The sequence below is a fragment of the Haliotis cracherodii genome, unplaced genomic scaffold, assembly GCF_022045235.1.
Source record: "Haliotis cracherodii isolate W230 unplaced genomic scaffold, xgHalCrac1.p SCAF_10, whole genome shotgun sequence".
Lineage (NCBI taxonomy): Eukaryota > Metazoa > Mollusca > Gastropoda > Lepetellida > Haliotidae > Haliotis > Haliotis cracherodii.
This window is the reverse complement of record NW_027266265.1, coordinates 46145845-46172401: the sequence shown is the minus strand read 5'-3', so window position 1 is coordinate 46172401 and position 26557 is coordinate 46145845. Positions and strand designations below refer to the sequence as shown.

General features: G+C 39.0%; 1 protein-coding gene across 2 annotated transcripts; it reads left to right on the top strand.

Annotated features, from left to right (window-relative positions):
* The first annotated feature begins 299 nt into the window (after positions 1-299).
* LOC139454442 (arrestin domain-containing protein 17-like) lies at positions 300-24577 on the top strand. 2 transcript variants are annotated; one of them, XM_071236145.1, is made up of 8 exons: positions 300-423; positions 12027-12156; positions 14395-14517; positions 15897-16111; positions 16849-17031; positions 18449-18658; positions 19042-19207; positions 21593-24577. In XM_071236145.1, exons 2-8 carry the CDS (start codon positions 12042-12044, stop codon positions 21823-21825), a joined length of 1245 nt encoding a protein of 414 aa, XP_071092246.1. In that variant the 5' UTR covers positions 300-423; positions 12027-12041; the 3' UTR covers positions 21826-24577. The 2 variants fall into 2 exon arrangements, with proteins under 2 accessions (XP_071092246.1, XP_071092247.1); XM_071236146.1 differs by having other exon boundaries at positions 12009-12156.
* The last annotated feature ends 1980 nt before the right edge of the window (positions 24578-26557 follow it).

Here is a 26557-nt window from a genome sequence, read left to right as displayed (position 1 = left end):
GGGCTCTGCATTCTCTCCGTTTCTGTCACAATTACATATTTCACATTAATTAACTCTCGGGGTTTGTTTCATGTTTTCCTTTTTCATCATATTCTTTGTTTTTCTTTAAGATTATGTTTATTTGTATTGGGTTTGTATGTCTTAGTTTCACTGTTTTCCATGTTGCACATTAACAGTATACTGGAACGTGGCTCATAAACACACCTAAACAATTGTTTATATAATCGCGCTATTAACTCTACAGGGTGTGGACAAAGGGAGATAATCGAAACCGAAAAACTCGTATCTGGACCGGAAGTGTCACTGTCATCCTGTGTTTTGCGTTTTGGACAGTGTAATTTCATTCTTTTGACGAATGAAATATCTCTTTCCAAGGTTGATATTATGACGATTTACCGGTGATATTTACACATAGAAAACCTGGTAAGTAAAACAATAGGTAGCACTACATGTGTTAAGCCGTTTGTTCGGTTGACGATTAGGATTCGTGAATTGACTCATCGGCACTGGGTGTTTGACAGACCCTTCAGAGTTCGGTCACGATTTGTCAACAAGTTGTCGTCTGTCACAGGGTTTTATAATTCATTACAAGACAATAATGTAAGCAGGAGGTGGCGAGGTACGTATTAATATTACAATTGAAAAGGATGAATTTTATTGATGAGCTTCTTTTGAATACAAAATAAAACATAAATATTCCCGTAGTAGGCGAAGACTTGTAGAACTAGAATCTGGACAAAAGGCGCCATGTAACCCTATGTTATGTAATCACCTCGTGATGATGTAATCAGATTAAGCATTTGCATGGATACCCAGACAACAAAAGCAATATATATTATTAAATTTGAAAGATATCCCTTGAAGATGACGCTACGGTAATTGTTTGCAGCACGTTAAAAATATGAAAATGATGGTCATTTGGCATTTGCTTCGCCCATTGGACCCTTTATCAGGAGAGGCCAGAAAGAACTTTCCTTAAATTGTCTTTTTATTTTGTCAAAGTGGACTTTTGGTTGAGAGGGACTTGCTTTTATAATTTATGTTGTCTTAATGTGGTTTATTCACTCCAGGGATTTAACTAGCATACCTAACTATTTACCACTGACAAGCAAATTATTTTGTTCAAAATTGGGATTTTCTTTTAGATTCATGTTGTCTGTAAATCTGAAAAGGGGTATTTTGTCATTGCATTTAATGGAATAATGAAAAACTAAACATAAAAGCCTCCTCCTCCTTTTTTGTCCTCTTATCAGTGAAATACATGTAGCCACGAGTAAAAATATCTCCTTTCCCCTGTCACGAGATGAGAGAAACAAAATATTTCACTTGACACATGGAATATCCCATTTATTATATCCTTTTTGTGTAGATATCTACCCGAAAATTAAATTATTGCATTACAAATGTAAAACATTGAAACGTAAATTCTCCCTACCCACGCTCCGGCGCAGTGGTGACTTAGCATAAGACCACTGCCACAGGCTTATTTGCATATCACGTGACCAGATATGTTTGTTTGTGAATTAACACGCTTTTTCAGACATCCGAATAAAACGGACTAATGCTAGTATTTGGGAGCGCTTTACATATTGTTTTGCATAATTATATAGATTTGCTACTACAACCTAACACGCAGGTACGTTTCTCCACCCCTTGTAGTTGCGCCTTAAAACAAGTAACAAGAATGTCGTTTTGAAAAACGAACACTCTCAATTGACAAGTTAAATGTTAAAATTACAGTTGACCGCCTCCGTGGTCTAGTAGTAGAGCGTCCGCCCGGAGAGAGGAAGGTCCGGGGTTTGATCCCGGGCCGTGTCATACCAAAAGACGTTAAAAGATGGTACTTGTTGTTACCCTATCTGGCGCTCGGCATTAAGGGGTTAAAGCAAGGACTGGTTGGCTCAGAGTCAGTATACTGTGTCTGAGTGGGGTATTCATGTTAAACTGCGGCATGGTATCTCAGTGGGCTAGCACTATAAATCGGCATCAGTCCGTTCTAGTACAAGCAGCCACACACACACACATGTGCATGCACGTCGCTATATAAGTGCAATAATCTTGGACGCGACGTTAAACCCAATTTCAACTCACCTAAAATTACAGTTTGTGATGAAACATTTTCAAGAGATGTGATGAAACATTTTCAAGAGAATAACAAACGTCAAGAATCAATATTTAACTGTATTATTTGGCCTTGTCAATGTGGAACTAACGTAAATAGGAAAGCAACAGTTTGCGTACAGACAAGACACTTACAACAAAGGGAGATAATGTGCAGGGAGGTAACTGCTGTAAGACAGTAGTTCCGTCAAAGTGTTATGTTCAATGCAGTGAAATGTCACTTTTCTCAACTTCAGAAAACACAGAGAAGTATATAAATATTTTAATAATAAAAGACACCTCTGTGCAGCCATAACACATCAATTGGAAATTTGTTATTCCAAAATTAAGGTATGTTAACTGACGTTTGCTGCAGCTCAGCAGGTCTAGACATGCTAGATAAAACCCAGCTCTTATTCTCTAATAAAATAGCATGGTCTGCATTTGAAATTAAGTATAAAAGTCAGTGGATCCTTGTCATAACTGTTTATACTTGACACTTCATAATTTGCCATAGTTTAAAATACTGAGACAACAAAGCAAAAGGTCTCCAGGACGTTTTTTAGTAACACTGGTTTGACACAGTTGCCTCCTCCTTGCATGTACTTTGCTGTTTTTAATACATGTAATGGATTTTGCATTATGTATTTTTATGAAGTATTTGGCCAGTTTGCATTAGGAAGAGCATCAGTATCTGAAGTTTCATGCTCTATTGTAGATAAACAAGCATGAGTACCACGGTTAGCAAAACCAATGTTCAAAACTAAGCATGAAAGGCAAGCAATCTCACTAAAATCAGATCTAAGTTCTCGCTGCCGCTAAACAAAAGATCTGAGGACATCCCATTACGGGTCACGTCGGAACGACATTTCTCGAATCTTGACCTCCAATTGAAATGACGAACAAGAAGTCAACATCAGCCAATTAGAAAGCAGCACTCGTTTCAACCTGGCGACTTCCATTTCAGACTACGCTTGAAAAATATGTTGACACAGTTCTCGATTAAAATTTTGAAAACTGAACAAACGAACATTCCGGAATGTCTTATATATCATTGTGATTGTTTGACAATGCTTCCCACGTACTGTGCAACGACTCCTCTGTTCAAATGTTTATCATGTTCATCCCACGCAAACGAGAGCTAGACGATAATTTTGGCGGAATCAGTTGTACGGGCTGTAACTGTCGTTCGAAATACCCCGTTTTCGAATTTCCACTGTCACTTTCATGATCTGGTAAGCGACGCTTTGATTGGTCGGATGAAGCGTCATTCTGACGTGACCCGTAATGGGATGTCCTCAGATCTTAATTAGCGATAGCGAGAAGCAAGATCTGATTTTAATGAGATTGGAAAGGCAAGAGGTCCTGATGCCAAGCCGAATGCTAAAAGTAAGGATTTAAAGGGCCACCAGATTCAAATACTAAAGCAGTAATACTGGGATCCCACTTCTTCCCTTCCTTGGGGACCCCTGGTACTTGGTTCTGCAGTTGGTTATGTATCCCATAAGCAATCACATGTCTGATCACAGATATCAGAAATATATTACATTCGCAAAATTTAAATATATTACCGTATTTGATGTAATAAGCGCTCAGGGCGCTCTCAAAATTAGAAAAAGGGGCTTATGCTGACAGCCTGAAATGATACAAAAGAAAAGTCTGTGTGTATTGTACACGACAGATATATTTTTCCAGAATTTAATTGCCCATAATTAAGGGTGCATATAACACATGAGTGAGTATTATACACAAATAGGTAAGTCTTGTGTACATTGATCAGTCTGAAGGAATTGGGATTATTCACTAGCCATACTAGTATATTAGCAAATATCGCCGTGGGCGCTTATTAAAGCGGGGCACTTATTACGTCAAATACGGTATGTTGCATTATTGATATATAATGTTTTGTTTGTTGGTTGTTTAACGCCGCATTCAGCAATTTTCCAGCTATATGACGTGTAATAGATATCATTGAACATGTTAACTATAAATGCAGATACATCAAACTACATGCACAGTGTTTGTTATCATGGTTACAGCCAGTATGCCCACCGAGTGTATAATACATTATAAAAGTGGTTGATAATTAAAATTCTGACAATTCTCCACAGAGCAGTGAGAGGCTTGGTGGGTGCATGATATGTTTATTCTTTCATGACAGGTAGGTTACTGCTCCTGAGCTGGGGGCATCAATCATGTTGTTACATTGTGACACACTTAATTAATTGATCATTTTAACAGCGTACTAGTGGTGCATGTAAGTAGTGCCTGGTTTAGCAATAATTACTCACTAAATCAGTCTTTCTTTTCCACAAGTTATGGCAGGAGTTGCAACGCTGGTGGATCCCGAGGAAGGGGGGTAGGGGAGAGGACTTGACGTATAAATGGGGCCGATCTCACTATTTCAGATTTGTATTAGTGCAGGATTGAAACTGCTGGTACATGGAAACATCCTTTATCAGGTTGTTTAGTGCAGGTAAGATTCATTATCAGGTTGTTTAGTGCAGGTGGGATCCATTATCAGGTTGTTTAGTGCAGGTGGGATCCATTATCAGGCTGTATAGTGCAGGTAAGATCCATTGTCAGGTTGTTTAGTGCAGGTAGGATCCATTGTCAGGTTGTATAGTGCAGGTAAGATCCATTATCAGGTTGTTTAGTGCAGGTAAGATCCATTATCAGGTTGTTTAGTGCAGGTAGGATCCATTATCAGGTTGTTTAGTGCAGGTAAGACCCATTATCAGGTTGTTTAGTGCAGGTAAGATCAATTATCAGGTTGTTTAGTGCAGTTAAGATCCATTATCAGGTTGTTTAGTGCAGGTAAGATCCATTATCAGGTTGTTTAGTGCAGGTAAGATCCATTGTCAGGTTGTTTAGTGCAGGTAAGATCCATTATCAGGTTGTTTAGTGCAGGTAAGATCCATTATCAGGTTGTTTAGTGCAGGTAGGATCCATTATCAGGTTGTTTAGTGCAGGTAGGATCCTTTATCAGGTTGTTTAGTGCAGGTAAGATCCATTATCAGGTTGTTTAGTGCAGGTAAGATCCATTATCAGGTTGTTTAGTGCAGGTAAGATCCATTATCAGGTTGTTTAGTGCAGGTAAGATCCATTGTCAGGTTGTTTAGTGCAGGTAAGATCCATTATCAGGTTGTTTAGTGCAGGTAAGATCCATTATCAGGTTGTTTAGTGCAGGTAGGATCCATTATCAGGTTGTTTAGTGCAGGTAGGATCCTTTATCAGGTTGTTTAGTGCAGGTAAGATCCATTATCAGGTTGTTTAGTGCAGGTAAGATCCATTATCAGGTTGTTTAGTGCAGGTAAGATCCATTATCAGGTTGTTTAGTGCAGGTATGATTCATTGTCAGGTTGTTTAGTGCAGGTAACATTCATTATCAGGTTGTTTAGTGCAGGTAAGATCCATTATCAGGTTGTTTAGTGCAGGTAGGATCCATTATCAGGTTGTTTAGTGCAGGTAAGATCCATTATCAGGTTGTTAAGTGCAGGTATGATCCATTATCAGGTTGTATAGTGCAGGTAAGATCAATTATCAGGTTGTTTAGTGCAGGTAGGATCCTTTATCAGGTTGTATAGTGCAGGTAAGATCCATTATCAGGTTGTTTAGTGCAGGTAAGATCCATTATCAGGTTGTTTAGTGCAGGTAAGATCAATTATCAGGTTGTTTAGTGCAGGTATGATTCATTATCTGGTTGTTTAGTGCAGGTAAGATCCATTATCAGGTTGTTTAGTGCAGGTAGGATCCATTATCAGGTTGTTTAGTGCAGGTATGTTTCATTGTCAGATTGTTTAGTGCAGGTAAGAGCCATTGTCAGGTTGTTTAGTGCAGGTAGGATCCATTGTCAGGTTGTTTAGTGCAGGTATGTTTCATTGTCAGGTTGTTTAGTGCAGGTATGTTTCATTGTCAGGTTGTTTAGTGCAGGTAAGAGCCATTGTCAGGTTGTTTAGTGCAGGTGAGATTCATTATAAGGTTGTTTTGTACAGGTGAGATTCATTGTCAGGTTGCACAGTGCTGGTAACTTTCATTGTCTGGTTGTTTAGTGCAGGTCACTTCCCTTCCATTGTCTGGTTGTTTTGTGCAGGTCACTTCCCTTCCATTGTCTGGTTGCACAGTGCAGGTCACTTTCATTGTCTGGTTGCACAGTGCAGGTCACTTTCATTGTCTGGTTCTTTAGTGCAGGTCACTTTCATTGTCTGGTTGCACAGTGCAGGTCACTTCCATTGTCTGGTTGCACAGTGCAGGTCACTTCCATTGTCTGGTTCTTTAGTGCAGGTCCCTTCCCTTCCATTGTCTGGTTGTTTAGTGCAGAAGCTGTTGGAATCAAGCATAGATAATTCTAAAACATTTTGGTCATCGCTAAAAGCCATTAAACCAAATATATATTGCAAAAATGACATTGATATTCAAGCCTGGTTTGAACATTTCCAGGAACTGTTTTCAGTTCCATTTAGCCATGACGATAACAATTTATTTGAATTCAACGAAGATAAAGTTGACAGTGTAACAGATGATATTCTTGAATGTCCAATATCTAAAGAGGAAATTATTGACAGCATATCCAACCTTAAAGATAATAAGGCATCTGGAAATGATAATGTGATAGCAGAGTTTTTTAAACATTCCTCAGATATTTTAATACCATATTTGGAACTAATTTTTAATATCCTTTTAGAGAGATCATATTTTCCAGATAATTGGACAGTTGGCATTATTGTCTCTTCACAAACAGGGCGCAACCAGCGATGTGTATACATGTAACTACAGAGGCATAACTCTCCTAAGTACATTCAGTAAAATATTTACTTCAATTATTAATAAGAGACTTGTTTTCTGGGCGGATTCTTTGGATAAGATAAGTGAGTCACAAGCAGGTTTTAGAAAAGGATACTCCACCACTGACAATGCTTTTATCCTATATTCTATAATTCAGAGATATCTATCAGTGAAACGAGGGAAGCTATATGCTGTAATCGTAGATTTTGCAAAAGCTTTTGACTCTGTGAAAAGGGATAACTTGTGGTCACTCTTTCAAAGACATGGGCTAAGTAGCAAAATTGGAAAGTTATTATGCTCTCTTTATAAAAATGTGAAGGTGTGTGTCCGGAACAATGGCGCTATATCGGATACTTTTGTAAGTAGCAGGGGTGTCCGACAAGGGTGTATATTAAGTCCCTTCTTATTTTCCTTTTTCATAAATGATTTGGCATATCAAATCAAAAAAAAATTGCACTGATGGAATACAACTGCACCCAGAAACTATTAAATTATTTCTGCTTCTTTTCGCTGACGATATAGTCATGTTCTCGAGCACAATACCTGGCCTGCAAAAGCAAATACATGTATTAGAGAGTTATTGTGACGAGGCAAAACTTACTGTAAATATGGATAAAACCAAAGTTGTAGTTTTTAAAAATGGTGGTAACATATCCAGCAAAAGAAAAATGGTTTTATAGAGGGAAGCCTGTAGAAGTTGTTCCATTTTATAAATACTTAGGCTTGTGTTTTACAAGTAGATTAACTTGGTCAAGGAATGCACATAACATTTCATTGCAAGCCAAGACATTTTTTGTAGGCATATTAATAAGTCTTAGAGTTCTGGACAATGTTACATATGATGTTTATTTTAAAATATTTGATACAAAAATAAGCCCGATGCTATTGTATGGATCAGAAATTTGGGGTTTAGAACATTTGGATTTTATTGAGAAAATACATTTATTTAAGAATTGACCTTCACTTTGTGTGAGTTCATTGGAGTATGAACCTTCATAGAGTGAGGGCCAAACTGTATGAATGTCGGAGCTTGCGACAACGTTCATACAATGTTTGGCCCTCACTCTATGAAGGTTCATACTCCAATGAACTCACACAAAGTGAAAGTCAATTCTTATCATTTTTTCATCACAATTTCTTACCTCAAACGATGTAGGCCAAGATCTAAACACAATACATACATGTGACTTCATGTTTACACTGACAGCCATACAACAACCAGCTATATCGCGGAGTAAAATGGTTCCTCAAAAAGAGAGGTGACATGGGCGTATGGATGCACAACTTGCTCTTCAGAAACATCTTAAGCAGCACCTGTGTTCAAATCATATCCTCATTAGATGAGAAAGGTCTGTAAACAACTACCTCAGTAAGTCAGTCACAATGACAGCGCGTCGTAATACATTTACATCAAGTACAAGACGTCAAAATGGCAGACACCGATAAACGTGACGGGAGAGATTTCCGAAATTGTTAATGAACGTGTGGCGGTTACATGTGTACGTCATCATTGATCAACTGGCCGATCATTGAAAGGTGAATAAAGATGCGTCAAACAGACACTAAGGTAAATTCATAGATTGCTGGAGACAGTCAATGTCAGCATTGGCACGGATCGAGTCGACTCTACGATAGTTTAGATGTGCATTTCATCGTTTGTTCATTAGGATAGGCCGCAGCGAGGATATTCGTGAACAATCATGCAGTCACCTTCTCTGACATTTCTCAATGTATACTGAAACGCCGAGACCAAGAATAAAGGTTCTAAATGATCAGAAAGAACGCTTATGTGTGTTTTCGTGCTAGGGAATTCCCAGGGGTTTCCCCAGGAATGTGGAAGTAGTCCGTCAGTGTTTACGTCATTTAAAGAACACGGTCTCGTGAAAAACGTATGAACGTCAAATTGTGTCGTTCATACACTTATGAACGTCAATTTCACGGTCATGTGACCAACCTCTCGTCCAATGGAAAAGCTTTATATCGTGTAAACTTCAAATTAAAAAATTATATGCATGTAAACGGTTCTTGGGGGTAAAATCTAGCACAGAAAACGCAAGGGTATATGGTGAATGCGGACGGTTTCCCATGTATATCAATAGTTATTAAAGGTTATTAAATACTGGGTCAAGCTATTAAATATGCCATCTTCAAGATACCCGAAAAAATGCTATAATATGATGCTTCTCTACGACAGCCATGGGAAACAAAATTGGGCATCAAAAGTTAAAAACATGTTATACGAATGTGGATATGGTTATATTTGGTTACAGCAATATGTAGATATGCCACAACATTTCTTCTCCCGTTTGACACAGACTTTAAAAGATATGTACATTCAAAAATGGCATGGTTCTTTGTCCAGTTCTAGAAAAGCAAACTGTTACACTACATTTAAGACTACTATTATACTAAAACCTTATCTATTAAGTGTAAATTTACATAAGTTTAGAACAGCTCTTTCCCAATTCTGTTGTGGCTCACATGATCTATTTATTGAACAGGCAGATATGAAGGTATTGCAAGAAAACACAGACTTTGTAGGATTTGTAAAACTGATTGTACTGAAGATGAATATCACTTTTTATGTGTATGTCCAGTGTATGAAGATTTAAGAGCAAAATATCTAAATAACTATTTCTACCGCAACCCAAACGGGATCAAATTTTGTAAATTAATGACTTGTGATTGTACAGCAACTATTAGAAATTTATCAATGTTCATTTATCATGCCATGAAACTAAGAAAATGTATGAATTTGTAACACACCCCACACATAAGTACCATGAATAAGGATTGATTGTTAGTGCAGGTCACTTTCATTTTCTGGTTGCACAGTGTACATGGTGTAGGTCACTTCCTTTGTCTGGTTGCAAGGTGCAGGTCACTTTCATTGTCTGGTTCTTTTGTGCGGGTCACTTTCATTGTCTGATTGCACAGTGCAGGTCACTTCCATTGTCTGGTTCTTTAGTGCAGGTCACTTCCATTGTCTGGTTCTTTAGTGCAGGTCACTTCCATTGTCTGGTTACACAGTGCAGGTCACTTCCATTGTCTGGTTCTTTAGTGCAGGTCACTTCCATTGTCTGGTTGCACAGTGCAGGTCACTTCCATTGTCTGGTTCTTTAGTGCAGGTCACTTCCATTGTCTGGTTACACAGTGCAGGTCACTTCCATTGTCTGGTTCTTTAGTGCAGGTCACTTCCATTGTCTGGTTCTTTAGTGCAGGTCACTTCCATTGTCTGGTTGCACAGTGCAGGTCACTTTCATTGTCTGGTTGCACAGTGCAGGTCACTTCCATTGTCTGGTTGCACAGTGCAGGTCACTTCCATTGTCTGGTTGCACAGTGCAGGTCACTTTCATTGTCTGGTTGCACAGTGCAGGTCACTTCCATTGTCTGGTTGCACAGTGCAGGTCACTTCCATTGTCTGGTTGCACACTGCAGGTCACTTTCATTGTCTGGCTGCACTGTGCAGGTCATGAACCAAGGATCTCAATACATGTGTCATGACCCATGTATCTTGATACATCGTGTATCATGAACTATGTATCTCAAACATAGTTTATCATGAACTATATATCTTGATAGTGTATCGAACAATGAATCGATTCCAAAAACAATATTGATGGAGAACATTCAAATGTAATATTAACTTGAGTTCCCTATAAAATATACAATAAATCAATATAATATATATATGAACTCAGAGCTCCATATAACTTTTTGAGCAATTGAGTTTTTACTCTAGGATTTCTATTTTAATTGGGTTATTACATTTTTCATTGGGTAACCAATACTTTTTCACTCATCTGTTCATCACTCTATTGGGTTTTTCCCCAAATGAGTGAAAAATTTTAAGATTTAAAAAAAATGAAATAATGTTTCTAATGTATATAACTGTTCTAAAAATATAGGCTTGACTAGGAAAGTAAATTAGCTTGTAATTGTGTTTCGGAAATTAACTCCTTTGTACACATGCTGAAAAAGCTTCATTGGGTATTTACGCTTGCTGTTTTATACATTTGAGTTTAATGCATGCGTTTCTGTATGCAAGTTAATTGAAAGTAATTGGGTTTTGAATATTTTGGGGGGCATTTTACGCAAATACGCTGCTTATCTGTAGCTCTGTGAATTGCAGAAGTTGACAGTAATCCCATCCTTAAGATTATTATGTTGACCCATAAACCTGAAAATGTCAGCTGTGGTATATTTATGCTGTGTGACATGAATAAAGAAACATCCACTAGTTTGCCTGGCCTATCTATTTGTGACATGCCACATGTGTATGTATTCCTCAGAAGAAATTAGAAATGATAATTATGCAATATAAATATTCTGTGGATAACTTGTTTATCAATAAAAGTTGCAACTCGCAAGTCATTTGCAAATGAAACATCAATAAATTGAAATGTATGCACTGAAATGCTGAAAACTGTCAAAACCTTTCATTGGCCAATAAAAGGTTGGGGAGAGAGTTGCCTTGCGTTACCCAGAGATCAAGATAAGATTTTGGTGTTGTGGGTATTTTACCCATACATTTTAAAATCATTGGTTATCAGTAATTCTATCTGGGTATTCAAATTTCTGTTACCCACTAGTTTTTACACATGTGGGTATTTAGGTTAAATATTTAAAAACACTTCATCTATCCCCTGCAAACTGGTGTCGTGTGGGTTCGAGAGCTTTATAGGAAAAATACCGCAATACTTCCACAAGAAAGTGTGATGCCAAATGATCATGATGTAACTGTCATCGTGGAGTTTGGCAAGGTTGACGGAATGCCTGTTTATAATTTCAAAATAAGTTGCTGATTTGCTGATCGAATACGCAGGGTTGCTGTACAATATTATGATGATACACACAAGTTTTATTTTTGTAGCGTATCTGTAATGTTCTTTGCGTATTTGATACCCTTGGATTTTATTTTACTGCATATTTCTGCATTTCTGATGCGTATTTCACGCAGATACACAGCTTATCTGGAGGTCTGGTTACCCAAATAATGATTTTTGTTTCTTTATATTTTGGCAGGGTTATATGGGTGGAATTGTGCCAACTTGAGAAGGAAGTATTAAAACTTTCTCATAAAGTTATTGGTTTTGTCTGAGTAGTCATTTCTTTTGTTGCAGTCACTTCTTTTGTTGCAGATCCAGATTTTAAAAATGAAGCTCGAAAAATTCGAGGTCCGCTTTGAAAATGACCGTGGTGTGTTTGTTTCTGGGGAGCATGTCAAGGGAGAGGTCATCATTAAACTGACACAGCCAATGAAGATGAGAAGTAAGTATCTGTGTGATCCATGGATGTCACATAAACATGAAGATGCCAAACTTTTCCTGAAAGCCATGGGGCAGTCTGTGATTACGTAAACGTCTGAGGCGGTGAGCTGAAATGTCACATGCGTGCGTGTTATTACACAAACTGATGCCAGTTTTATAGTGCTAGCCCACTGTGATGCCATGCCTCAGTTTAACATGAATACCCCACTTAGACGCAGTATACTGTAGACTCCAAGCCGACCAGTCCTTGTTTTAGCTTCTTAATGCTGAGCCCCAGGCAGGGTAACTACAAGTAAATAATCAAGTCTGAACCAGACAAGCCAGTGATTGACATCATAAGCATCGATTCACGCAATTGGGACACGATGCCATGCATCAAACAAGTCGGCAAGCCTGAGCCCCCGATCCCGTTAGTTGCCTCTTCTTACGACAAGCATAGTCGACTTTTACGGCAAGCATGGGTTGCTGAAGACCTAGTCTAACCTTGATTTTCACGGGTTCTATAGCCTGTCAGGTCTAAGAAAGAGAATGATGTGGCAGAGGTATTACAATGTGTGACCCATTTGTTTGGGTGGTGACCATTGTGATGTTGACCTGTGTTCAGGTCAATTGTTTTTAGAAGCTGGAAACTTTTAGCATGTTTTCACCATGTTCACAAAAGGATCAAAAGAAGAAGGAAGAAATGCATAGTGTGAGATAGGATAAGTATATAATTATAAATATACAATTTAACGTAAAAAAAAATTTCAACAATTGGTCTGCCAAGGGTACTTAGTTAGTTCCACACACAATGTTAGTGCTAAAGCTTTTGTAAATCTCCCTAAAGTCATCCTCAGTTATCCAGTTTACTGTATTTCAGTTCTGTTAAAATATATGCCCAGGACAATTCGGTGCCATACCTCTGTTTTGGGTCTGGTTCGAATGACACGATGCTATAAATAGATGTCCATTCAAGTTACACAGTTCTTTCATGTTTGGAAGTTGAAGTGATACAACCAGTATTCACTAGACTCAACTTTTGCATGCAGGCACAAGTTCTAATAGAACTTCTTGTTTCATAAGAAATCTTCCCACCCCACCCCCACCCCCACCTGTCTTATTATTTAGGAAAACATCTTGTATCATTTTATACACCTGATTTAATATTGAAGGGATTGCACAGGCGTGGCAGCAATTTTGAATGTAGTTCCATGTGTTTCTGAGTGACATTTTGATTGGTTGTTGATTTCAAGCTCACTGAGCAAGAGAAATTCTGTCAGTGATACTTAATAGAATTGAAATTTAATACACTGGTAATAAAGGATGTGTTTGGGTGTTGATTTACAATGGTTATATTGAGAAGACAGTTCTGTTGGACAGGCCTCAACACTCAAATATATACTGGAACAGACTGATGGATGATTTTCATTTTGAAATATTTGTAAATGCCACTTTGGAAATCCTCTACTGTTAATCCTCTACTGTTAATCCTCCACCTACTATTTATATTCTGTACAATGTTCCTCATTCAGTCGACTGCCTCCGTGGTAGAGCGGTAGAGCGTCCGCCCGGAGAGCGGAGGGTCCGGGGTTCGATCCCCGACCGCGTCATACCAAAAGACGTTAAAAGATGGTACTTGTTGTTACCCTGTCTGGCGCTCGGCATTAAGGGGCTAAAACAAGGACTGGTCGGCTCGGAGTCAGTATACCGTGTCTGAGTGGGGTATTCATGTAAAACTATGGCATGGTATCTCAGTTAGCTAGCACTATAAATCGGCATCAGTCCGGACTAGTACAAGCAGCAACACAAACACACACGCGTACATGCATGTCTCTATGTAAGTGCAATAATCTTGGACGCGACGTTAAACCCCATTTCACCCACCTCACCTCCTCATTCAGTCTTGCTTGACAATGGCATAAGGATCTATACTGAAACGTCGCGTTAACAGTATTAAAGAAGTTGTTATCCATAAATTGTGTCTACTTTGTTCGCGAATGAGTCCAGGATGTATATCTTAATAGAATTGAGATTTAATATGCTGGTGGTAATCAAGTACCGGTACGTGTTAGAGTGTGGATTTACAATGGTTGTGTAGATAAGACCGCTCTGTGGGACAGGCCTCAAAACTCAAATATATTCTGGAACAGACTGATGAATGATTTTCAATTTGAAATATTTGTAAATGCCACTGTGTCAGCCAGGAAACACTTGTACAGGGTGTATGAAACCAGCTGAATAATAACTACATATGTTTCAGGTATCGTCATCTACTTCGAGGGACGAGCCAAGGCCCACTGGGAGGTGAAACATGGTCGGACAAAGACAGACTACCGGGGGAATGAGGGCTATATCCAGCATCAGATCAAACTGTATGGGACAGGTAGGACATGTACCTGAACAGAAGCTTCTGTTTGGCTGTTGTGTCTTATAGTAAAGTCAAATTGTTTTTGCATTCAAACACCATATTATTTGTAGATCACCATACATAAATTAATGTATAATTAGATCATTGCTCATGATACCGCTACAGAGTAACATGACTGATTGTTACAATGACTACTGATATCACCATTGTAGGTAAGGCAACACTTTTATATTTTATGGGTTTTCCGGATTTGACTGAAGCAAATCTCTGCAATCATGCATAAAATTAGAATAATTTTGAAAAAAACATTCTTCTAATTTTACCTTATCCTGACAGAAACTAATCGCTTATCTCAGGTCATTTCCAAAAAGATATAGTCCTGTGTTCCCAGAGAACAAAAAAACAAATGCAATCTTGTCCCACGCAGGGGCACCACAACCATGTGACCAAGCCGGTTGACTCGTCACTCTTTTATTTTGCACCACCCAGCTTGTTGGGAAGATTTTTCTGTGCTTTGTAATCCAAGCCATCTTGTCAAAATTATCCTTTTTCAATGAAATGTTTTGCTTGGATTGCATTCTTTATTCTGCCATTCATCTTTTCCTAACTACTATTTTTTGCTTTGGCTTAATACCCCTCTGTTTTCATCATGATCCCGACTCACACCCCCCTACATTCCTCAACTGCACTGTGGAGGTGAAGTGTAGTTTCTGCACTCCTTAGAGAGAGGAAGAAGTTGCACAATACCTCTTCGCGGTGCAAAGGAAGAAGATGGAATGAGTGTGATGGGATTCATCGCAATCTACTTCTTCATTGAATACAACTTCTATGAAGAAGAAAAGGACAGGGGAACTTTAGTCATCATCATGCCCCTCATAAAGGGATGAATAAACCCCCTGCGCAGCCTACCCCTGATATGTCATTTTCTGATGAAATCTCTCAGAAAGCAGTGTAAAACCAAACTCACTCACTCACAGACTAGATATTAGTCTAGGGAAAGTCATACATTTATTGTAACACCTGCACGCAAGCTAATAGAGTGAGTGAGGTTTTACGCCGCTTTTAGCAATATTCCAGCAAAATCACGGCGGGGGACACCAGAAATGGGCTTCACACATAGTACCCATGTCAGGAATCGAACCTGGGTCTTCGGCGTGACGAGCGAACGCTTTAACCACTAGGCTACCCGACCGCCCCCACACAAGCTACTAAAAATTACAACAAACAAATGGCTGAAACTACAGATATATTCTTTGTGAGCTACTCCTGTGGCAAGTTAGGTGTAAACAGTTTTGATTTACAGACCATCATCATGTGGCTGGAATATTGTTGAGTGTAGCATTAAACAAACAAACAATTTTTTTTATCAAGAATGACTTGTTGTGTTCCCCCAGGTCAGGCGTCAGTGGAACACCCAGCAGGCTTCCACAAGTACCCCTTCTTCCTAGCCCTACAACCCACGCTGCCATCTTCCTTCGAGGGACGCCGCGGTTATGTGCGCTACTTCTGTAGAGCAACCATAGACCGACCCTGGAAGTTTGATGAACACACCAAGAGGGCCTTCACAGTCATTCATCATCTCGATCTCAACTTCATCAGTAATGCAGCTGTAAGTGGTTGTTACTTTCAAAATGCGATCTCCTTACTAGTGTTGAGGCCCGTGAAGATTCCGGGGTAGAATAGGTCTTCAGCAACCCATGCTTACCGTAAAAGGCGACTATGCTTGTCGTAAAAGTCGACTAACGGGATCGGGTGGTCAGGCACGCTGACTTGGTTGATGCTTGTCATCGATCCCAATTGCGTGGATCGATGCTCATGATGTCAATCACTGGATTGTCTGATCCAGACTCGATTATTTTACAGACCGCCTTCATATAGCTGGAATATTGCTGTGTGCGGCGTAAAACAACAAATCAACCACTCAACTAGTGTTGACCTGAATGTACTGACCTGCTTGTAAAATGTAAAATGTAGTGCATTTAGAGAAAGTATCAATATACTTAAGGGACCAACAATTTTATAAGCTTGGGTGGGGGAAGGATGTTGGGATTTTGTCCAGAGATAGGTATTTTTTCAGTTACAGCTGCAAAACCAGATTAGTTTTCAATTAATAATCTGAGCCAGAATATATTTTGAAGAAAAATACCTTGCAACAATGTAGTTTTTGTGGCAGACAATATCTTCTTTTTCAAACTTCTGAAGCATAAATATTTTTTCACTTGTTATGATTCATTTCTTCATTTTAATATACACATACCACTATAACAACATTTCAGTATATATCCTTATACCGTAGTCAGCCCAACAAACAAAATGTACATCTGTAGTTGTACTCCGGTGTTTCAGATGCCGATTGAAGGGGAGCAGGAACAGACCATCGAGTCCTGCTGCTGCTCGTCGGGAACCGTGACGGGGAGGCTTTTGCTCAACAAGACGGGCTACGTGCCTGGCGAGCCCATTGTGTTTACCATCGATGTGTACAATAAGTCGGATTCCAATGTGGAACGGATAGAACTGGAACTTAGACAGGTCAGTAGGTCTTGTGAGTGTGTGTTGTTTTATGGTGCTTCGGGACAATTGAATCTGGACCAAGCAATGATGAATGAAAGGTTTGCAGTTTTTAAAATGGATAATGTTTCCAAGCATCATAACTGCACTGTTGAGAAAAGGAATATCTTCGTGTTAAGTGAGGGCGGTCAAGTAGCCTAGTGGTTAAAGCGTTCGCTCGTCACGCCGTAAACCCGGGTTCGAATCCCGACATGGGTACAATGTGTGAAGCCCATCTCTGGTGTCCCCCGCCGTGATATTGCTGGAATATTGCTAAAAGCGGCGTAAAACCATACTCACTCACTCACTCGTGTTAAGTGATGATGTGTTATGAATTGTTGAAAAACACTTATTGTTCCATAACCATCGACCGAGAGTTGTTGTCCCCTGTTTTACTAACTAATTCAGAGCATGAGTGATAACGATTGTGTTAAGTTCGAAATAGTCATACACAGGATTCTGGGACAGTATATTATGTTTCAGATTGTCATACACAGAATTCGCTGACATTATATCATGTTGATTGTCATACACAGGATTCTCTGACAGTATATGTGGTTTCAGATTGTGATGTACACAGGATTCTCTGACAGTATATGTGGTTTCAGATTGTGACATACACAGGATTCTCTGACAGTATATGTGGTTTCAGATTGTGATGTACACAGGATTCTCTGACAGTATATATGGTATCAGATTCTCATACTGAGAATTCGCTGACATTATATCATGTGGTTTCAGATTGTGACGTACACAGGATTCTCTGGCAGTATATGTGGTTTCAGATTGTGACATACACAGGATTCTCTGACAGTATATGTGGTTTCAGATTGTGACGTACACAGGATTCTCTGACGGTATATTTAGTTTCAGATTGTGACGTATACAGGATTCTCTGACAGTGTATGTGGTTTCAGATTGTGACGTACACAGGATTCTCTGACAGTATATGTGATTTCAGATTGTGATGTACACGGGATTCTCTGACAGTATATGTGGTTTCAGATTGTGACGTACACAGGATTCTCTGACAGTATATGTGGTTTCAGATTGTGATGTACACGGGATTCTCTAACTATATGTGATTTCAGATTGTGACGTACACAGGATTCTCTGACAGTATATGTGGTTTCAGATTGTGACGTACACAGGATTCTCTGACAGTAAAAGTTGTTTCAGATTGTGACGTACACAGGATTCTCTGACAGTAAAAGTTGTTTCAGATTGTGACATACACAGAATTCTCTGACAGTGAAAGCTGTTTCAGATTGTGACGTACACGGCATTCTCTGACAGTATATATGGTTTCAGATTTTGACATACACAGGATTCTCTGACAGTATATGTGGTTTTAGATGGTGAAGTACACAGGATTCTCTGACAGTATATGTTGTTTCAGATTGTGACGTACACGGGATTCTCTGACAGTATCTTTTCCTCGGGTAACCCGAAGCAGCACACAAAGCTGGACCAATTCGATCTCCTCTCCCACCCCTGCCGCATCAAACAGAACATGGAGGAGCACATCAACAGAGGGGGCATCATTCCCGCACTACCCCCTTCAGGCCTGGAAGGATGTGGAATCATTGATATTCAGTACATTGTTGCTGTAAGATTTCAAAATCTGTGATTTTTGTTATTTAATATGCTGAGATTGTGAATACCCCAATAGCTGTAATATTTTCTTTGAGATTCTTACACACCTGTTGACTTTCTATCAAATGGATGATGTCATTTTGCTTGAGACAAATGCAGTTAGCACTTTCTAAAAGATTTCCATGATCATTTTTTGATGGGATATTCTCAGTCTCTGCCATGACAGATTAACTACTATAATATGAAAGAATTGGATGGTTCTTAACATTTTTTCAGTGATGTATATTTCATCATGTATGGTAAATATCAATTAATAATTCTAAGTGAAGAAAATGAAACTAAAACCGATAATGCTGTGATGTTTAGACAATGGTTGTTTGTGTTTACTGCTATCAGCTGAAGGTTCATCTGGGATGGAACACGCTGACGATAGAGCGAGGAATCATCATTGGTACCATACCTCTACATCAACCACAAGGAGTACCTGGTTACACTCCTGCCCTCGGCCCCTCAGTGCCTTCTGCCCCACCCACAATGGAGCAGCCACCGCCCTACTGTGAACGTAAGTACTGCCAGCCCTACCCACTATGGAGCTGCCACTGCCCTACTGGTAATGTAAATACCGATAGCCCTACCCGCTATGGAGCAGCCACTGCCCCACTGGGAACGTAAGTACCGCTAGCCCTACCCACTATGGAGCTGCCACTGCCCTACTGTTAACGTAAGTACCACCAGCCCTACCCACTATGGAGCAGTCACCGCCCTACTGTTAACGTTAGTACCGCTACCCCCTGCCCACAATGGAGCTGTAACTGCCCTACTGTTAACGTAAGTACCACCAGCCCTACACACTATGGAGCAGTCACCACCCTACTGTTAACGTTAGTACTGCTAACCCTGCCCACTATGGAGTTGCAACTGCCCTATTGGTAATAAAAGTACCACTTGTCCAGCCACTGCCCGTCTTGTAATATCAGTAATGTAAGTACCTGTACCTCAAATACGCGAAAAAAGGTTTAATTTGAAAGCACATTTATTGCAATACCATTGAAACAACCATTTAAGCATTAACAAAACTCGTAATTACACCCTGGCTCTGATTTAGTGCTATATTTATACACATTGTCGATAGGTAACTATAAATAAAATTACCCTTGTGTTACCATGGTTACCACAGAAAAACTTGATAAACATAAGATATTGCCCTCAAGCTTATTGATAATATCGGTGAAATATCGTTGTTTACAGTTCTTTATAAATATGTACACTAAAATCTTGATTTGTAGGTGCATTGTGGATGCAGTAGTAAATAATATTTTGTAAATAACTGTCAGATTGCATTTACCAAGTGTTCCATATATAATAAGAAGATGATACAATTATTCCTATTATGACCCAATGAAACCTATAAGGGAGCAATTAAAAAAATCATTATAAAAACAACTTCAGTTTATTTAATGATACCATAACATCTGCATACACTTGACAATATTCTTTTTATTAAACAAGAAATGAAATTCCTTAAAAACATGTCAGCATATACATAACTAAAACATTTATATTTGCTCAATTGCGAAAACTATGATCAGATTTGAGATCCACATGTGTGTTGATCATACTCTTTGTTCAAACTATCTATGCATGTTTTTTTGGTTTTCTTCAGTGGAAAATCAATCAAATTAATCAATATATATACTACTCAAAAAAAGTTAAGGATCACCTGATTCTTCCATATTACAATGGTTAATCTCTCATGCCATGACAGATAAACATTACCAATATGAAAGAATTGGGTGATCCTTAACTTCTTTTGAGTAGTATATATATATATTTTTGTCACTGCTGTTACCACTATGTCACATGTTACTTTTTCAATGCTCAATGTACATCGACTTATTAACACGGTATTCCTTGTCATTACATTAATAGCAAAGCAAAAGAAGGACATGACTTAGATCAGGGATTAACAAAATACTGGGTGATATATGCATAAAAATTGCAAATGATCACACAAGATTTACAGAGTGCATCCTTTGGGATGCAGAAAATTTGTAATACCGTATTTGACTTAGTAAGCGTCCGAGGCGATATTTGCTAATATACGGGTATTGGCTAGTGAACAATCCCAATTAGCACCCCTTCTGATTGATCAATGTACACAAGACCTATTTATTCGTGTATAATACGTGTGTTATATGCATCCTCATTTATGGGAAATTAAATTCTAGAAAAATATATCTGTCGTATATAAACATTTCAGGCTGTCAGCATAAACCACAAATTTTACGATCTTTCAACTCTGTTGTTTTTCACCAAAATAAGAGCCCCCTATTTCTAATTTTGAGAGTGCCCTGGGCGCTTTTTATGTCGAATACAGTATTAGTATTGACTGCGATTTCATGATTTACTACTTAATTTCCGTATTTAATCATTTAGTAGATTCAATACACAGTCAAAAGCTTCTCAATCTTCTTGTGCAGTGCTATGTTCCATATCTATTTTAAACTGACAGCATCTGAGCATTTGCAGTTTTTATAATGTCACTTGTAGAGGGCTTCCTCCATATTGATTGGGGTGAAGTGTGTGCTTCAAAGCATGGCAAAACAAGATTTGAAAATGTTTTTCGACAGGGAAGTTTGAGTGCAAATTCAAGTTCAAATAAATGTTAGTAACAATTACATATGTTATTACATATTAAATAACAAAAACAAGCAAGGAATTAATCTGCTTTTTAAAAATTAAAATTGTTATAACACCCGCAAAAACCCTTAAATTAAAAAATTATTTAAATTTAAAAATTATTTGAACTTTGAATTTGTTACTGTGCATATGATCTTTGTGTGAGTTATTGCTTAACCCAGTATTAACATGTTTGACATTAAGGCGAAAGTCACAGTTTGTTGATTATTTATGTCAGTACATTGACCATGGCAGAATTCTCTTTCAGCCCCTCCATCGTATGAAGAAAGTGTGTTTGGTCGGACTGAGATTCGAGACGAGAATGACGATGCTCACACAAGCGGGCTGTCTGCATGGGCGCCGTCGTACCCATACTACACCTGGAACCCGACCTCACAAGTCCCGAGCATGCCCTCAGCATTCTCACCTCCCCCTGGGGAGCCAGGTGCTCCAATCACCACACAACCCACTGCCCCACCCCCAGCATACAACCAGATATAACAGGGATTGGGAAGTGAGACTGAGGGGTGGGGATCTGACTTTTGATGGTTGGGCATACATTCATATATAGAGGACAGGAAATGGGACTAAAGGTAGTGATTTGTGAATACCAGTAAAGGGTTCGACTTATACCTTAATATAGAAGGGTGGGGTGGGGAATAAGACTGAAGGGTGGAACTGAGGGATGGGGATAGATCTGTTATTTGGGGGAATGGTGTACACCCAGATACATAAAAGGGACAGCGAAATAGGACTAGGGGTAGAGATTCTGAAGATGGGGTCAACCATACTAATGAAGATTCAGTAAAACATTTAACTTTAATGTGAACTGCTTTGGGATGGGTGGGATCAGTGTGGCGGTTCAACTAGGATGGGGTGTGAGATAGAAATAGTGTGGTTGATGAACGAGGATGGGATGGTTGATGAAAATAGTCAGATGGATGAACTGGGATAGGAACTATTTGGGAAAATGGTGTGTGAGAGATTCTGGTTGGACCTAACTTTCAGCAGCATATTTGAACCTCAAATACTTTGAATTCCAATCAAATCTCTTGATTTGACTCTTAATTTGTACGGAATCATACTATTTTGTATACTAACAAATGCATGTTTATAATTGCAATTAATTGCACCAGATAGAAATAGCCTTGATTAGATGAACAACAAGCAATACAGCTTGTATGTGACAACAGATTACAGTTGTATAACAGTTGTATGTGACAGTAGGCAGTTGTATAACAGTTGTATGTGACAGTAGGCAGTTGTATAACAGTTGTATGTGACAGTAGGCAGTTGTATAACAGTTGTATGTGACAACAATATGCAGTTGTATAACAGTTGTATGTGACAACAGTATTTCGTTGTATGACAGTTATAGATAACAGTATGGTTGTTATTCTTAACTTTATTTTTATTTTAATCTATACAAAGTTTGCTTTTTAAAATGATGCTGTAAAAGTTGATAATTTCCTTGTGTATTCAAGGAGTTGACCCACCAATTGCATTTAGTCAAGTTGTTTCATGTGAAAGTTTTAACCTGTGATCATGAAGTTTTAAAAGTTCATCTTCATGAAAAACCCTTTTGATCTGAATCTGAAGAACTTCAGATGGATTCCAATACCTGTAGGTCAAGTGGCGAAGTGACAATGATGGACCCGTTTCTGAAGCCTAGTGATCAATTTTGCACAGATATCACGTTGAGATCAATGACACTGGACACTGAAGCCAGAAGTATGACCTGTGAATGACTTGCATCCTGGGGTTAGTCAGGGAAGGAGCGGAGCACTGACAGGATGCTGTGCTCGATGCTGCCTGTTCATCAGATTCATGGGAGTAAGTGTCCATATTTGGGCATGAGTTGTGATACTACACAGTGCTTTTTCTCACAGGGTGGTGACAGCTGTGACTTACCGTGTAGCTGTAGTGTAGTTATGTTGTCTGATGAAGAACATGCCAAGGATGGACCTGTGTGTGTGTGTCAGCAGGCAAGACTGAATGGAATCGGCTGTGATGGCGACCCAGCGGGGTCAGAGTGATCAAAAGACAAATGCTTGAATGTCTTGCTTTTAGGAAGTTTTTTACGTTTGTCGAGTGACATGTTTCAAGGAAAACCATTGTCTGTTTTTTTGTAAAAATTGTATGAACTTGTCGTTTGTAAGAACTGAATCATATATTGGGATGATCAACCAGTTTGAGATTTGTGGAAGTTTGTCTCAGCTTGCATGAGTTCATGACACCTTGTGTTGACAGGTGTCAAGTATTCACACTTGAAGATGTTGTTCGGTTGGAGTCTCACAGGTACAGGGTCTTCTGTGATCATGGCGTCACATATGTACAGGGTGTTTCTGTGATCACGGTGTCACATGTGTACAGGGTCTTTCTGTGACCATGGTGTCATATGGGCAGTGTTTCAGACAAGGCTCCCAACAGTGTTTAAAGCGAGACAAGATACAAAGAAAAAAGACAGAAGAAACAAACATGGAACACTTCAAGCAAGGAGAAATTTATGTAGATTTTTCAAACTACCAAATTAAGACTATTTGAGACAAATAAGAAACTATTTAAGAAAAAAAGCAAGCACTTGTTCAATAATGGACATAAATCAACTGAAATTAGGAAGATACGCAGCATTGTGGAAAACTGACATTGGAGGAGCTTTAAGAAAATCTTCTGTAATAGAGCTGTTTTTGTTAACTGCTTATCAAGATCAAGCTGTTACACTCATTGTTTCATGTTCTGTAGTAGGGCTGGGACGTGTACTTCAGGTACTGAGTAGGACCCGGGTATCCACAGGACTACCCGGACCTGTGGTTAGTCACGTGATATATTGTTTAATGACCAAACTTATCTAGAGCTGAATGGTTATACTACAAGTCACTAACTACAGTCAACTTCGGGGAATACATGGCCATACATGTATCTAAATATATTTTGCCAGGGCTATGGTCAAACTATTCCCATTTTGTACCCATCTCTTGAGACCTAGAGCGGGTACCCAGGTAGGGTAGGGTAATAGGGGTTTGGGTACCTGGGTAATAAATTTGGACTTGTCCCCATTCGTGACCAACTCGTGTTATTCTGGGACAAGCCGAATAGCGACTCGTGCCCCTCTCATGGCCATTTTTACGACTGGGTTCCGTCTTAGCGCAAACGGGCATACCTAAAATAATTGTCAACTCATCGCGTTATGGTTCACATATATTTCCCCATATATTATATGTATTTCAGATGCAATTGAAAGCACATCTGGACATACAAATTATACAGTATGATTGAACACGTTTAACTGTGCCTTGGGTATATTTTTAGATGCGATACATGTAAAATCAAAACATATTTCTGAGGGATTCTTTGACGAAGAACTTGAAATCATACGCGCATTCTGATTGGTTTGTCATATTTTCGCACATAGCATTCATCGATTTGGGGACGAGTCTTCTTGCAGGTTACGGAAAGAGGTGAGTGGTAACGAATGGACTCGTCCCAGCCCTATTCTGTAGTATTTGTTGGGAACTGTTGGTTCAAGCATGCGCTCACAAGGGTCAGTTCTCCACAGTGTATATTGAGTGTAGTACATGTACTGGTGTCCCTGGCCGGAATATGTCTATGTCTTCCCAGCCACTGATGGTGTCGTCACATTTAGCCTGCATGGGCTCACTTGGTGGAGGATTGTGTCTTAAGCAGTGCTTCTTAATGCTTTTAATGGCAGTGTATAAATCAATATACATCACGATCATGCTATTACTACTGAATTAGTCAAAATCTTTCTTATTTATTCCTGGTGAGCTTACTTTGTCACAAGAATGAGGTATATTTTATCAACACTTTTAGTATTTTCAGATTTTAATAGCTAGGAAGTAGGTTGGTTGGTTTGTTGTTTAACGCTGCACTCAGCAATATTCCAGCTATATGACGGCGGTCTGTAAATAGTCAAGTCTGAACCAGACATTCCAGTGATTAATATCATGAGCATCGATCCACACAATCGGGATATGATGACATGCATCAACCAAGTCAGCAAACCTGACCACCCGATCCTGTTAGTCGCCTTTTACGGCAAGCATGGTTTGCTGAAGGCCTATTCTACCCCGGATCTGCAAGGAAGTAGGAATACATGGTATAACCGATTCTTGAGCTCCAGTAGTGAATGTGTATGTGACAAATAAGTTTACAGTGCTGAGTTATAATGATTTTAAGAGGTAAGCTGGAGGACTTGACAATTTACAACCTGTACCTTCTTTTTAAACCTTTATGGTTAAATATTGAGAATGAGTCATTATGAAATGATGCTCAGAAAGAAATTTCAGTATGTTCAGAAGGAAATTGTGTTCATTTTAGTCACAAAGTAATGAATTTGCTCAATGACGAAGTGTGTTTTGTTAACAATGGCTGTGCAGTTTTGTTCAGAGGCATAGAGAAATTGATACACAGAGAGGAGACATTAAAAGTTATTGAAATAAGGTATTCAGACCTTTATAGCCCCTTTTACCATTTGTTACAAAAGTGTTCACAGTTCTACCATCTGTTTTACTTAGTGCTACTATTGTGGCACATATTCATTTTGATGTTGAATTTTTGATTGGCGGTTCAGCCTTAGCTGATCACATAGAGGTTACTGGAAAGTTTGCTACATTGTTATACAAATACCATATTCGCCCAAATAAGTATCCAGGTGCTTAGAAAACTGGCAAAGGGGATGCTTATTAGAACAATATACAACATATTAAATTTGGAGAATAAGGGGAGGGCCCTATTTCCATGTGCATGTCATCAGTAATGCATCTTCCAGAGGCAAGAGTGTTAACTGACTTTAAAAGTCCAGTTTCCACCCTTGCCGAACTAGGCTGGAATTACTGGGCTCGATCGCCACCAGTAGCTATTACCAGTTATGTCCCTTCTAAGCCTCCCCTATGGACCAATCAGATTCCACCTCTCGTATCACTTGCGTTTGTTTCACACAAAATGGTTGGGCCCAGTCAGGACGATCTGACACGGGTCTTACATCGCGAAATGCATCAAATCACGTGAGCACTTTGAATAAAAACATGAAAAGATTTAGAAAATATCTGCTGACAACGAGTTGCTTTGCAAATCCTGCAATCCACCGAATTCTGCACGACAGTTAACGAACCGGATTTCGATTTCGGTGCGCGATTTTGATTGGACTATGCATAGACTCGTTAGTCCAGCCAAAATGTAACTCCATAATACCAGCCTAGTTCGGCAAGGGTTG